General features: G+C 39.8%; 1 protein-coding gene across 8 annotated transcripts in view; it reads right to left on the bottom strand.

Annotated features, from left to right (window-relative positions):
* RASAL2 (RAS protein activator like 2) overlaps positions 1–16,189 on the bottom strand; it is a 189,362-nt gene that overhangs the window by 48,864 nt on the left and 124,309 nt on the right. For all 8 annotated transcript variants that reach the window (XM_075507904.1, XM_075507905.1, XM_075507906.1 and 5 more), the window contains one exon: positions 7,201–7,307. In XM_075507904.1, the coding sequence (XP_075364019.1) occupies positions 7,201–7,307 (107 nt within the window). The remainder of the gene's footprint in view (positions 1–7,200; positions 7,308–16,189) is intronic.

Below are 16,189 nucleotides of genomic sequence, written 5' to 3'. Positions count from 1 at the left end.
AAGTATAAACTGATTAAAGGCATACAAGAGGGGGATTTACAAATGATATGTTTTAAAGACTGACTATTTATTTTAGAAACAAAAGCAAGAAGGGATTATAGATGTATAAAACAAATAGAATGGAAATTAACTAAACTCTTCATGCACCCTGTTACATAAGAAAACCAAGGGGCAATTTAACATGAGAGGCAGCACATTTAACTGATTGTCAGGAGACCTCTTCTAATGCTATCCGTAAATCAGCCCATAGAATTCTCTACCACAAGATATTATACAGACAAATTTTTTCAGCAAGATTAAAAAAGGATTATGTGTTTATATAAGGAAGAATAACATATGTAGCGGCATTAGTCAGGTTTAAAAATAACAAGAGTGAGCAATTATCATGCTTCAGGACACAAGCTGATCAACAGCAAGGATCAGGAAGATATTTTTCCCCTGATGGGACAGCACTGCAGATTTGGCCAGATAACAATTTCAACTTTCCAATGAAAAATTGTCTACAGCCACAGGAGGGATGCAGAATAGGATGAACAAGTTTAAGAACAGTAATAAGAAAATCAAGGAAATGGAGAGGATACCACAACAGGGATACATTTGATAATACATCTATTAATAAAAAGTATCATAAGATTGCACATACTCCACGTGATATGCAGTCAAAAGTACTAAAGGAATCAAATTTCCAAGTCACTGGGAATCATCCTAAAAAATTCATGAAGAAACAAGAACTACCAGATAGCTGGGGAGAGCTACATCAGCTTTTCAGATCCCAGTTCAGCAAGGTGTTTGGCATGGACGCGACTGGGAGCAGAGCCTGGCTGTCTTCATGGGAGCTGTCCACATCAGGCACTAGCATAAGAAAAGAGCATCCTTAAAAGCCCGTATCCAGGAATTAAGGAATAAAGGTCAGAAGTCTGTCTAGAGAACAACAAAACAATGGTGATAAACAATACATATTATAAGAAACAGGTCACCTAAGTCTATCAGAGTGTTTAAACAAACAACAGTTTGTCAACACATCAGCTGCAGCCAGTGAAGTACCTGGAGAAGCGATGGCCTCGAGCCTACCTCACTACGATTCAAGTGGCTGCATTTTTGTCTTTCCCTCATGTCAGGAAGGAGGCAATAATTTTCATGACCCTGGCTCTTTAGTCCCCTGGCACACAGCCAGCAAGCAGCCCAACACTTCAGAATACCGTTTGATAATACAACATACATACTAATTAGAAAAATTAATGGAAATGAACTTTGTCAAAGCTAGTAACACAAACCTGAGACCTGGCTGCAGGAATATCTAAAAAGAGTAATTACGACAAGTGATAAGTTATCAAGGTAGAAGAAAGGGTCCAATGGGATGTGGTGGGGATAGTGACATGACTGCTTCTGTGTAACATCTTTGTTAATGATCTGGAAGAAAAGTTAAACAGCACATTAATTACACTGAGCTATATTAAATTAGGAGGTGAAGCGAGGGCCAGGGAGGACAGAGAAATAACACAAAGGGTTGTGAGCAATTAGAAACTGATAACACACATTCCTGTGAACTTTAGTACTAGAACTTGGAGAATCAATTGAAGGGAATTAAAAACAGAAGAGCAAGAAAAGTGATAAAAGGGCCAGAAGGACTGATTTGCAGAGGATGCATTAATTAAACTCTGCACCACTTGACTAAGCCATGATTTGGAGGTGAAGAATAGAATGAGTCGGTACACATTTAAATACTAGTAAACCAAGGATGACTGGAATGTGACCAGTGTTTAAAGCTATCTACTTCCATAGTTCCCCTACATTAATTGCAGAGGAATTAGATAAAGTCAAGTTTACACCAAATATGAGAAAAATGTTCCTGCTTTTGAGGTCCACCAGACGGTGAATATACCCATCATCTGACTCAACGCTAAAATTTGATGTAATGAACAAATCCACTTTGTCAGAAAGATATCGTGAAGGTTATAGAGCCTATGAACAGTATTACCCCAGAATAAAGATACAGATGAGAAATTGGTGAGCATCCTGGAGCTAGCCAATCACCCATTTATGCCTTCTGACACAAAATCCACGGAATAATAGCCAGCATACCTAAGCCATCACATCACAGGCAAATGATAAAAAATTAAAGCAGGTTCAAACAAACATGTTACAGTAATAACAGAGTGGAAAGTGGAAGGGAAAATGTTAATTTTACAATAGGGAGGACAGATTTGAGCACAGCCAGTTTTTCATGAAGGAGGCGGTGATGCCTCACACCGATGTAAATCAACAATTCCATCTCTGCACTGGCGCTGACGCAGAATTAAAAATATATACTTGTATGCCGTCAGGTCACATGGCCAGAAGAGATCAGACTTGTCCTAACCTGGCAGCATGATGGTAGCGGAGCAGTGCTCTGGAGAAGCAACAATCTTGCTGACTGCATAAAAGATGAGGCTGGGCAGCCACGAGATCTCATCAAGCTTTGACCTTCACTTAGGCTGGCTGCATTGTCTTCTGTTCCATTTAGCAGTACTCTTAAAGAGCAAAGAGGCAGACAGTATTTCTATAGATCCAATTATACTCTTGACTAGAAACAAACCAAGGAAGGCAATCTGTAAGTATCAGTCTTCCCATCATATTCACACAGGGTTCCTACAAAAATAATTTTATTTACTTCAGAGATTGTGTTCTGGCTTTCCTACCTCATTTGCACTTGTTTCTTTGCCTCTTTCTCATTTTTTTTTCCTAATAGCTAGCAGACATGGATGAATCATACATTATTTGTAATAACAACTCACTAACAACCCTACCCCAAAGAAGCAAAAATTGGAGAGCACAACGCGAATCTGAAGAGTGGTTTAGCAATTTCTCTCTACCCTGCCACTGCAGGAGGTTTGAAGATTTTGATAATCTCATATTTACCCTGGTCCCTCAATTCCAATGGCAGAGCAATGAGAGAATATGGTAGGCTGCCGCAGTGCTACCAGGGCTCAACAGTGCAACAGTAGGGAACGGGATGCACTGAGATTGAGACACTCTGCCAGGACATAGCGTGTGTGGGAAGGGAAAAGCTGGTTTCTCGCCCACCTATGCGTCATGATGCCTACTTCTAGCCAGTTCCGTCTGCGTTCCTATTTGTTCAGTCAAATAATATTCATTATTAAAAATATGACTTTTCCTATATATGCGTATCTATAAACAACACACATCTGTCCATATATGAGAAGACATACTTACACATTTCTTCATCTCAATTTTCCTACCTTTAGTGCCCTTCCATTCTCTCTCAATATTCCTCCCAGATAAGCTTGGAAATTGTCAAATGGCAATTAACACAACTGAACCTAGATGGAGACTAATGTTTTAACTGCAGACAACAGTATTTGGAGAAATGGGGAAGAAAAAGAAAGGACAAGCACTAAGAGCTCTTATCTCTGTACGTATGCCTTGTGCTGTACAATGTCAGCATTAGCAGAATCCACTTTATTCCCCTTGGTGGGAGATAACCAGAACAAACGCATTGCACATACTGGTCCATGTACTGGTTAGTCCCGAGAAAGAGTATGTTTATAACTGCTGAAATTCTACTTTTCACACAATAGTAAATTTAAACATATGTCTTTTCCTCCAGTGCACATGCAGGAGGTAGGAAGGCAAATTTCCTGAAGTTTACACGTCAGCCCCTTAAAATAAATCCTTCATTGACCACTGCCACTGAAAAGACTACTTAAAAAATGTCTCGTCAAGGAAATGTTCGCTTAAGGGCCATTATGCTGTTATGAATCAAAATTCCAGATGCTAAACAAATGCCAATTAGCAGTATTAAAAAAACAGATGCCTTGTTCTGAGTGAGTACCACTGCCTGGTGTTTGAAAGGAAAAAAAACTGCATAGAACATGCTGGAAGCCACTGTCCTATTGAGAAGACAGCTTTTAAATAGCTTTTCTGAGAGGCAAACTTAAAAAGCTGTAAAAGCAACTTATTATGAAAGTCTCAGCATAATTTTCCATCAGTATGGAAGAAGGTTAAGCTGTCCCCTGCCTTAAGCTGCTTTCTGTTAGAAATCCAAGCAGTGACTAGAAGAGGTATGGCACAGAGTCAGGTCCACGGAAAGAATAACTGAGACAGCACTACACTGCAGCTGCCTATAGCCCTCCAACCTATACTGTAGGTGTCAATGTTTGGAAAAAACAAAAACGCAAGTCCTCTTATTATTAATCTCCTTTATATGTATAATAAATCCCTGTCAAATAAAGATGACCTCACACAAACCCACAAATTTTAAGCCATTACAGGCACCTCTTACATCTTTCACTTGAAGCTCTTCGCAGACCACTGATCTGAGACTTCCATGAGGCGCCCAAGTCATCTTACCTACTTCTGAGAGCTGCAAAATTCTTAATAGAAATCAAAGGAAGAAACATGATTCCTCCCCATCTTATCATCCACCTATTAGATGTGCCAATCTACAAAGTTAACGGGGTATTTTATTTAAGTAGTTTTGGCTTGAGCTCATCTGTATTCTTAAGCAATCTGACTTCTAATTGCAGCTTGCTCTTTTAAACAGATCAGAAGCTGGCATGTTTTAAAACAGGGTGATCTCAGCCCCCACCTGCACCACAACCTGCTAAGGAGTAACAGCATATAAATGGGTTATTCAGAGCAAAACCTACAAAGCCAGAAGCCTTGTCCCTATGAGAAATACAGGAGGGTGCATTATGCTCCTGGGTATACAGGTGGCCAGACAGACAAAGAAGCATAATACCAACTACACATGGCACAAATAGCTTCTAGTTTTTTTGCTGGTTTATGCCCAAGAAAGGCAGCCATGTACTGCTTCCTGAGCCTATTTGCCAGAGTCCTAAAAGCCCAATACACTGCCAGGGGAAATGAGAAACATTCTGCAAGGTTCTTGTTTTGAAAGGGAGCAGGAGCTAAGAATTATTAGAGAACTATTACAGAAGAATTAGATAAACATTAAAAATTACTTACAAGATAGGATCAAGAGTAAAAAAATTGTACAAAAATGAGGAACAAAGAAAAAAGGAGGCATATAAAATAAACAATACAGATATTAATCAAACACTTCTGATATGTAGCTTGCAGGTGTTAGACAAAGACTATGACAATGCATCTATACATCTAAAGGCTAGGACAGTTACTTATAGATGAAGACAAAGAAGACAGAGAATTTCTTATAAGATAAGAATAGCTAGGACTTTTGAAGGCTCTCAGAGTTCAGAAATCCTCCTGGAACTGTGTGGACCATGGCCTCAGCATAAAAATCTTAGAACTTTACATAACAGAATATTCTTATGACTTCACATACAACTAGATCAAGACCCTTTTCTCCTCAAGTACCATCCAGAAAACAGGTCATTGAAGTGATAGAGGATAGTTCACAGAATCACAGAATAGCTGAAGTGGGAAGGCACCTCTGGAGATTGTCTAGTCCAACCCCCCTGCTCAAAGCAGGGTAAACTAGAGCAAGATACTTAGGACTGTGTGTCTAGTCTGCTTTTGAATATATCTCCAAGGATGGAGACTCCGCTACCTCTCCAGGCAACGTGTTCCAGTGTTTGATCACCCTCACAGTGAAAAAAGGTTTTTCTTATGTTTAAATGGAATTCCTTATATTTTCAATTTGTGCTCACTGCCTCTTGTCCAAAGAGCCTGGCTCTATCCTCTTTATTCCATTCCATCAGGTATTTATACACATTGCTAAGATTTCCCTCTGAGCTCTCGGTTCTCAAGGCTAAGCAATATATTCTGCTTTAACTGCTACTTCAGATACTTTTTGAACTAGAGGAAAATGTGATTCATGGTCTTTCAATAGACATTAGAAGTTCCAAGTTTTGTTCTGACAAGAAAGCCTTTACAAAAGAAAATTCTTCACAATGAGGATAGTCAAACATCAGATCAGGTTGTCCAGCAAGGCTGTGCAATCGTGCAACCTGCATCCTTGGAGGCTTTCAACCCCTGACTGGAGAATGCCCTGAGCAACCTGATATAAGTTGGTCCAGCTTTGAGGGGGGAGTGTGGGGGGGAATAGATCAGAGACTTCTGGAGGTCCCTTCCCATCTATATTATTCTCTGACTCTGAAAAGGGACCAAGTATAGATACCCAGTATATTTACTGCTTCCTTGGTCCCTTTTTCAATTCCAATAAATCACAAGTTTACAGGTTGCTTTAAATACCATATATTCTACACGCTCTGACTGACCTTAATCCTTTTATAATTAAATAGCTCTCATTATATCCTTGGCTGTTTTTTTATTTTATTTTTAAAATGACACAATGTAGGATTTAATCAAAACCCAAGTTTCACACACATTTTTGGATCTAAAGTGAGCTAGGAAGTGTGCTTAAAAGGGATGAGTGCTATGTAAAGGAAAGCAAGAACATATACGCTAAGGTACAGAAACGGTACTCATGTCCATAGAGAATATTAAAAAAAAAGTTCACTAGATAATTCTTCTCCTGTTTTTCCTCAGGTTTTAAAGGCGGCAGATTACTTGCCAAAAATAAAGAGAGGTATGAAAATATTTGCGATATTCAAGTTAGATATTTTAAACCACAAACAAATATTGTTAAAAAATTACTGAGCACCTCATTTTAACTTGAAGCATTTGCCCTCAGTCTAATAATAGAAAGGCCTTTGTGCTCTTGGATACACTGACCAAAGACTGACACAAACAAGAAAATCCGGACACTAGCTGAAAAAGTCTCATGCAGACTCACAGCCAACCGAACTCAAAACAAAAACTGAAGAGCTAAAGAGCAATTAACACACCTGCAGAAATTTCATCAGCTTCTAAGTAAACTGTAAAGCCATTTCAATTTTCTATGTACTTCATTGGCACGAAGGAAAAATAACATGCTATCACCAACCTAACATAACTTTTTTCCTAGTCAAAATTGAATAGGTAATGCAATCCATGGCAGCGACTTCAAAAGTATTTATATAGGTCGCTGCCCACATTAACACTGATGTTTCACTATTTGCAACTTAGATCAATCCAATGAAAATAAGCAAGTTATGGATCTACCAGAAATCTCATTGATAATAATGACAGTCGAGAGCAATACCTCTTGGTCAAATGGAAACATTAACTGAATAGTCTTTTTTTTTTTCCAGAGCTTAGTTATACACTGTGATATTTTAATCTCCTCCTCCTGTTCAATGAGAAAAATTCTGCCTTTGCAAGGAAAGGCACACTTACTGGCACTTTGAAAGGAGAAGTATTCGAAGCATCCATGGAGTTGGTTTTCTCAGAGGTGCTGGTCCCGGAGATGCTCCGTCTGCGAGGAGATCTCTCTGCTGGGACCTCTAAGGAAGAGAAGAAAAAGAAGGTGAATGGGTGCCGGGGGGTGGGGAAGAGTCAGGTTTTATGCTCTATAGGACAGACGCCTCAGCAAAGTTTCAAGTGCATTACTAAACTGCTGAATTACGCTCACCTGTTTTTCTCTATCTTATTTACTTACTAAATTACAATGGCATTTCCACTGACAGATTCAAGGTTGTGAATCTGACTTGATTGTAGGTGATAGGCAATTAAAATAAAAAATGCTGGTAAAGATCAATACCCAAACATATTTAGTATTCTATTACTGTTTGTGAGATAGTATTCAGAGAACTTTAATATTTTTTTTTTTCCCCTCACATAAGCAATGCAGTAATTAACAGGTAGCTAAAATCAAGACACAGGGAAGCTCAGTTTTAGTCACAGCTGAACACAATTTGACAAAGGTCAAAGTTCGGTCTTACATGATCACACTACTTGCTCAAACCATGCAACCAGCAGACGACTCCTAACTGCCCGGGTAATATGACATATATATCTCTGCAGATAAAAAAAATAGGTCAACTTCTCCTCATTCTGGCAATATGACCTTACTAAGATACGACTTTGGCATCTTAAATCCATGCAGGCTGATCTGATGAGCACAAATATTCATAAAAGATGCACTTATCTTTTTCTAGTATAAATACTAGAATAATAGCATAATAAAGTATACACACCATTAAAAATCTCTACACAAACACACATATACTGTACATATATGCATTTTTATATATATCTAGATACACATACATATACATACAGATACCTTTATCACAACTGCTGCCCATCTCCAGCTCAATTGCCAGACTTAAAGGAATCCAGCTTCACAAAACATCCCCCAACACAGGGAGGGAAAAAATCACTTCCTAGCAGAAAGTCCATTGTTATCTTCTGAATCTTAAAGAAAAGGAGTAAGCCGTGACTCCAGACAGTGACATTTTGACTCCTGCCGTTTTCCTTTCAAGAGACAGATGCAGCTTAAACTTCCATTTCTGTCCGCCTGGCCCTGGGGATCCGTGCTACTTCCACTTAAGAGAATGCTGGGTCTCTCCGTTCCCCCTCCCTTCCCACAGCTTGCAGGGAGCAAGCGAGCGAGCAAGTGAAAAAGAAACACACAGGACTGCAGCTATTCAATCAATCGCTCCGACTGCACATCCTCATTAGTTACTTTCAGGCTATTAACAGACACGCGACTGCCAGCTTCCCTCCGCTACAGAAAATTTCACTGTATATCCTGATTCACAGCAGCAAAAAAGGCTTACAGAGATAGGTAGCCAGCTGGTGCCACGAGAGCAGTGTTTTCCTCAAAATAACTGAAGAAAAAATGAGAAAAGCCTCCTTCAGGGATAACATTACTTGTGCTGTCTTTGCATATCGGATTTTGATTTCACTGGTTATAATACGTATCTCCCATGGATGCTTGAAGAACGACAAAATGGAGCATACTGAACGAGAGGCTAAGAAATCTGGACCCTGCAGTATTAGTGTCTCACACTGTAGATATTTATCTTTTAAAAACCCAAACCGCTAACATTCAGCCTCTCAATCTGCTGGTAACCATCGATGGGAAAAAAACTGCTAAGAGGGAGAACAGCCTCCTGAACCGGGCAAACAAAGTCTAGCACACAATGTAGCTACCACTGGAAAATGGGCAGGGACCATGAGGACGACGCACAAGCCCTGCTCGCACCGACCAAGTAAATCACAGTCTGTCAAAGCTCGCAATAACTCTAATAGCGCAATACCACTTTCGGGGGGATTTTTTCCTTTGGCTGATGAGCAGCATTGGGCACTTTCTCTTACAGCTAAGGAGGCGTCGCCTGTTCCAGTGCTGGAGGGTAAGTCCCTGTCAGGGCACCTTTAGAGAACAAAGCGCTTGGAGCAGGGCCAGCGCTACACCAAGGTTTTTGAATAACGGTCAGTCCCACCATCTCAGGAGCCTTTGCAGAGGTTGCTAGTTTTATCTGAAGATGCGCTTTTCTATACTGCCAGCCTCCCCCCCCCACCTCTACAAAGGGAAACTTATTTTCTGCAGCACCTGTAAGTACTGCTCTCCCAAAGAGAGTTGTATTACGTAGGATTTAAATGATTGCTTCTGCTGTTCTCACTGTAAATGTAATGAAAGCAAATGGGAGTGATATATTCACTTGGAACTGGGGACTAAAGCGAGCACCTTTTATTTTACATCAAATAGTAATGCGTCGCGCAATAGGTTTGGCTTTCTCCACTTCTCACACACAGGAAATCACATCAAAGCTGCTTCAGTAATTTAGCACAGTCTGTTAACTTTGCTGAGTCATAAATGAAAACAGGAGCCTGAATTCCCCACTATTTTCAACAATAGGTTCCGCAGGAAGGGCAGTTTAGCAAAAAGTTTAAGTTTAAACCAAATGGAGTTGAAGAGCTACAACAAGGAACATGCCTGGCTCTCCTTGCCCTCTGGTGCTGGTTTTGGCCGGGATAGAGTTAATTTTCTTCACAGTAGCTAGTACGAGACTATGTTTTGGATCTGTGCTGAAAACAGCGTTGATAACACAAGGATGTTTTAGTTACTGCTGAGCAGTGCTTACACAGAGTCAAGGCCTCTTCTGCTTCTCACCCCACCCCACCATTGAGCAGGCTGGGGGTGCACAAGAGGTTGGGAGGGGACACGGCTGGGACAGCTGACCCCAACTGACCAGAGGGCTATTCCATACCATATAATGTCATGCTCAGCATATAAAGCTGGGGGAAGAAGAAGGAAGGGGGGGACGTTCGGAGTGATGGCGTTTGTCTTCCCAAGTAATTGTTACGCGTGACGGAGCCCTGCTTTCCTGGAGATGGCTGAACACCTGCCGGCCGATGGGAAGAAGTGAATGAATTCCTTGTTTTGCTTTACCTATTAAACTGTCTTTATCTCAGCCCGCGAGTTTTCTCACTTTTATCCTTCCGATTCTCTCCCCGATCCCACGGGGGGGGGGGGGGGGGGAGTGAGCGAGCGGCTGTACAGTGCTTAGTTGCTGGCTGGGGTTAAACCACGACACCTTCCATCGTCCCCCCACATCCACCCAGCAGTAATTCAAGTTCTCTGCAAATAAAACACTGACATTCCATCGGTAAAATGAGTTTCTTCCGTTCTCAGACCATCACAGAAGTGTACCAAATGAGGAATGGAAAATGAAATATTCACAAGGTGCCCACAATGAACTAAAAATAAAACTACCTTTCCCTCTCTTCTCCTTCCAAAAACCAAGAGCAAATAAACAACATGCTCAGTCCCCAGGAAAAAGACGACCTAAATATAGCAAAATTGTCGAGACATGTTAACTGGAAATCAAAAGCTAAAGCAACCTGCTATGATGCCTGTAGAACAGTATTTTTGCTGAGTTGTGTAAAAAAAATCTATACTGTCATCACCAGGCAAAAAATTAGACAGTTCCCTCCCCTGCTCCAGAAGTAATGCTAGAGGCTACTCCTGCATAATCTTCACCTGCTGTAAAAATCAATGCACCTCTCATCGGCTTAGTATTAAATTACAACTGCTTTCTGCATTGCTCACTCTCAGGGACCAAGACTACATATAAATCACATTGTTTCTATGGATAAACAATCTGAAACCCTTTTCATCCACTCTCAACTTCTGGCAAGAAAAGAAAAAAGAAAAAAAATTAGACAGATCTTCCCCTTTTCAACCTTAAAAAAAAAAAAAAAAATCCATCAAAAGAGTTGTAAACATTCCTATGGGACACTTCTAATATATCACCTCATAGATTGGTGATATGCAGTAATATTTATGTAAATAAATATTTATGCAAATAAATATTTACACACTACATAGAAACAGTCAGTTACAAATTAGCTGAGCCAATTACTCAGCAATGGCAGATGCCTCTGAAGAGGGAACTGCCCAAGGATACAATGAAGGTAGGTCTCTTCTCACATCTCCATATTGCGCCACTCTCTACCCTCTGCAACACCAAAGCTTGTTTTGCTGGCCAGAAGGCAGGTTTGTATAAGACAGGTGCCACTTACTACTATGAGTAGTGGTGATGATTGACCTCCTTTGAAGGCAATCGTCTTGGCCACATTGGCGTAGCCTCAATGACCTCGAGTCTGGATGCAGCTCTCAGACTTGATCTGAATTTCCTATTGCTGGGTGCTCTGGCCACTTGAAATCCAAAACCTTGCTCTTGTGTGAATTTGTATTCTACTGTAAAGAGCTTTTTCTCAGGGTGGGAGAAGTAGAGATGAAACAAACCTCCTAGCTTTGCAGGACAGGGCTTGCTACTCTGTCTCCATTTTTCTGAATCAGAAGCGGACTGGAGAAGGGTAGGAAAAACAATCAGGAACAAAGAAACATCCTCAGGGGTTAGAGTGAGAAGAATTAAGTTACTGAACTTGCAAATAAGGTCACAGAAACAAAGATTACAGGGGTGTCCATGATTTTGCAACGAGCAATGCAATGAAACTACTGTACAGCCTCAGTGGAACTTGCGTCAAGACTGCGGCACCTTCCAGACTGGGCTTGTGTGCTCCTAGGACTGGCAAGAACATCTCCAGATCTGAGTTCCTGCTTATAAAGTCCAGGAGGTGACTCTAAAGCAGTCCCAGAGACCTACCTGGAGATGCAAAAAAGGGGTAAGCAATGCTGGCAGGCATAACTCTTGTCTGTCATTACTCATAAGGGGCTGGTACTGGTCTCTGTCACAGCGAACAACAGATCAGACCATCTACTCCAGGCTGGCAGGTCCTACATTTCCATAAAGTCCTCAGCTTCATCACGTTCTGCACACCAGCCTTTTATCAGCTGTGACTTTTAGCAGTTCATAATAATCAATGAATCAAAACTAACAATCAATAATCAAAATCACAATTTTATCAGTTGTGACTTTTAGCAGTTCATAATAACACATGGCTTAGCACTGACCAATTATCTGCTACAACATCCTTCGCTCTGATGTGCAAGAAAAATCTGGATTTGTGAAAGGCTACATTTACCATCCACTGAAAAAATACATTGTACTACTGACAAAAAATTAATATTTCTTTCCCAAGACATAGATTCTGTTGAGTAAAAAAAAAAAATAAAAAAAAAAAAATCCATCCTCAAATTCATTCTCCAAATACCTTTATTTGATATCTTTGTGTTGTCTTTACTAGGAAGGGCGCAGACTGGTGGTGTATGTTATCTACTGGTTAGGAAAATAAAAGAAAGACATAATAAAATTTCAGGGACTGGGACTTCCTTTTATTTTGCCTGCACACATCCTGATATGATGGCACCTTGGTCTGCGACTAGAGGGGATAGAGAATATGACTCATAAAAAGAATCAACTCATTCTGCCTCTCAAGTCTAGCTTAATTACAGGCATTTGAAAAATACAAAACCAGTTCAATAAGCACAATTACCTATCCTGAACCAAGCGTTCCCAAAGACTGCCTCTCAGGTGCACTTCTGTTAAAATATCCCCAGCTGAAACAAAACAAAACCCCACCCAAATATTTTCACCCCCTTTATATCACTACCTTGGCACTTCCCATGAGAAAATGGTAATTGCTGCCAGTCAGAGCATTAGCTGAACAATCAAACAGTCCTGCAATTAGCTTCTTGTCTGAAGGAAGGATCAATAAGCTACACATACTATACCCCTTTTTAAAGCAAAATTTGTCATTGTTTTAAATGTTGTAGCACTCATGCAGCAATAGTTACCACAGTGGAAAAACAACCTAAATGTTTACTTTTTATCTATGCCATTTTAGAAATTCATCTGCCTGGACATGTTATTATACATTTCAAATATGGTAATGCCTAGAGGCCTCTTACCAGGATGCAGCATGGCTAGACTAAGTACTGAACAGGCACCATTTCTGCCCCAAAGAGTTTACAGTCTTAACTTGAAACAAGGCACTACTAGAGTATGATAAACCCTACATGGGAGGCAGGAGGGAAGAAGTACATTAAGAAAATAAGACATGCAAATTAAGTAAGTTACCCTTTATGGGCCTCTGAGTAATTATTTATTTTTAAAATAAACTTATACTAAAGTCATTACCCCCAGATAAATAACCAAATCCTAGGAGGTGAAAATAAAAGAGTATCTAGAAAGGATTTGGAAAAAAAAAATAATCTTTGTTATTGAAGATTTGTAAGAACGGGATAGACAAGTGTTTCTCTCAAAGATGACAGACAGAAGAGACCCTACTGTGGATGTGGCAACGGGCTAGGAAGGACTAAAGGATTTCAAGGCCTCCTTGAGCGTTATTTTTACTCTGTCAAAATCTGTAAGGCTAATTGGCCTTAACTAAAAAAAAAATACAGACTAAAAACCTGCAGCACTTGACTTTTTGTGACGTAGTATTTCTTTTACAAACACACTTAAAGAAATAATGGCCTCAAATCTAAGCTTGGAAGCGTTGGAGCACTTACAGGGTTGCTGTCGGCAGCTAGGTTTTGAAGATGTTATTCATAGATGTAACCACCAGTTGAGTGGTTTACTACAGAGACTAACAAACAGAGATTCAATATTTGTTTCACAGACAACAAGAACTACAGAGCTTGTTTCTTACTTTACAAAGACAGTACACTGAAACTTTTAGCTTGTAGGGCAGGAAAACAAACCAAAACAGAGATACTGCCTTTCTACTCTGCCACATTTTTATTCACTATTTTCATTGCAAGTTCCTGATCACCTACCACAGCACATGAATAACAAAGGTGCTTGTTTGACCCTGATGGTTTGGTCTCCTCCTGTATGTGTGTATTAAAAAAACAAAACAAAAACCACCAAACCAAAACCATATATATATATATGTCATTAAAAAAAAAGTTTTATATGCATCAATGAATGTTCATCAAGTGGGAATATTCAGCTGGGCTGCTAATTCTAGTACTTTCATTCCAAATAAACTACTGTGTTGACCCTATTAAAAATGGAGTATCTAATTCACTTTTAGAGCCTTTTAAAAATAAACAGGTGTTTCAACAAGTAAAAAAATTCAACATGCTCCAAGGCAGTTTATGATGTATCAGTACAGCATATACATTCAGTAACATTATGGCATTCACAACTTCATTAAGACAGAAGAGACTATTTTTGTCTCATTGTCTCCTTAGGGTTGTTTCAGAGTGCTCATGTGACAGCACTAACGAGAAAGAGATCTTGCTGGATGCAGTCAGTATTTACTTATGGTTTCTTCTACCCTAGTGAAAATACATACCAGCTGACAAAATTAGAGACAGTAATAAAAAGCAGAAAGATAGAAAGCATTAGGAGATATATAAGAAGGAACAAGAAGAAGAAGAAACGTCTGAACAGTATCTTTCAGATGAGTATTACCTAATGAAATAGGAAGCCTCATATAAAAAGAAATAAAAATGTTAATGTTTTGTCTTGGAGTAAGCATTCTCTCTCATTTTGCTCACTTGGGGAGGCTTCAGATTTGGGCCCTATTCACAGACTGTCATAAAAATTTAACTAAATGCCTGTGTAAGAAGCTTAGGGTAAAGGCAAACTCAACCCCCCCATCTGTTTTAACTCCCAAAGTCCAAGTTTGTGTTCTGACTAAAATACATTACGCAAATTCTACAAGGTATAACTTATAGGGGAAAATTGAGATTTGCAGTGACAGCTTTTCCACATTTATCAAGACAACTAGGCAGGGGGAAAAAGCCACAAGAAACATCAGAGGAAGGCAACCAAGTCATAATATACTAAATTGCACAAAAACTACGAAGCCTGGAAAGGGAAATACAAAGGAAACTCTGCAAAGCTCACTTGCTATAGAACTCCATCATCAAACAACCTCTAGATACCAATTATGATCAAAAACTCTCCCAGTCCATTAGCAGGGATTTTAAAAGAAGATACTGTGCTTTACTAGGGATTGAGTTGATCAGACAAGTCTTGCAAGATGATCCAGGTAAATACCAAAGATTTACAGACAGGTCATTCTGTTGGTGTTAGACACTTGCATTGTGCTGGCATATAGAAAAAGTGTAACCGAATTAGTGCCCAGTTCAGAAGGTGCATAGCAAGCAACCTAAATGACAGTTTAAGTCACTTAAAAGACATTTAAGTCATTGATTCCTAAAGGACTTTACAGTCTGAAAGACAAGACCTAACATGCAAAGCAGATGAATACACAGAGAAGGCTGGAAGAAAGGGCAAGAATATCATAGGAGATAATTTTTGGCTTTCAAGTACTGATTCTCAATTTCTTTTTGCAGAATGTTCTGAGGAAACTGTACATGGCATTTAGTGAATACAACATCAGCTGTTATTAGACTGATGCATTTGCTTTCAGGCGGAGGAACGAATCCTCCAGCTCTGCAAACGTGAGTCAGAAATGAAACAGATGTACGTCCCTAAACTGTTCAACATATCCTCTGCATGATGTGCGTGGCCATACAAAATTTGGAATAGTTGCCCCTTTTTAACCTCCTCATGCATCAGCCTCTAAGGCCTCCTTTAATGGTTGACTCTATGCACAGCAATATAAATTGCCTGGACAACTGTGCCAACACAAAAGCAGACACAAGGAGCTACTGCACGTGACCCGGAGATGCTGATGTCCTCGTTAGTTCCTAATGATCTTGGACTGCCCCTGATAATTCAAATTACCTTGTGTTTGCTGCAGAGAGATTGCACATAGACAATTAACGCAGATCAGCTGATGCATGGTAACTTGTTCCCGCAATGTAATTTGTTTAGAGGCTTATGACTTAGACACACATTACTATGATATCAATATTTATTATCCTCATTATTAAACAACAGCCTTGAGCCATGGCTTTCAAAACCAACCTTTTTACTCTCTGCGAAAGGGCTGTGAATCAAGGCATTCTCTAAAAAGCGATCCTTTGCTCTGGTTATTGGGATATTATCAC

This window comes from Mycteria americana, chromosome 7 (assembly GCF_035582795.1).
Source record: "Mycteria americana isolate JAX WOST 10 ecotype Jacksonville Zoo and Gardens chromosome 7, USCA_MyAme_1.0, whole genome shotgun sequence".
Classification (NCBI taxonomy): Eukaryota; Metazoa; Chordata; class Aves; order Ciconiiformes; family Ciconiidae; genus Mycteria; species Mycteria americana.
This window is presented reverse-complemented; position numbering and strand designations above follow the sequence as displayed.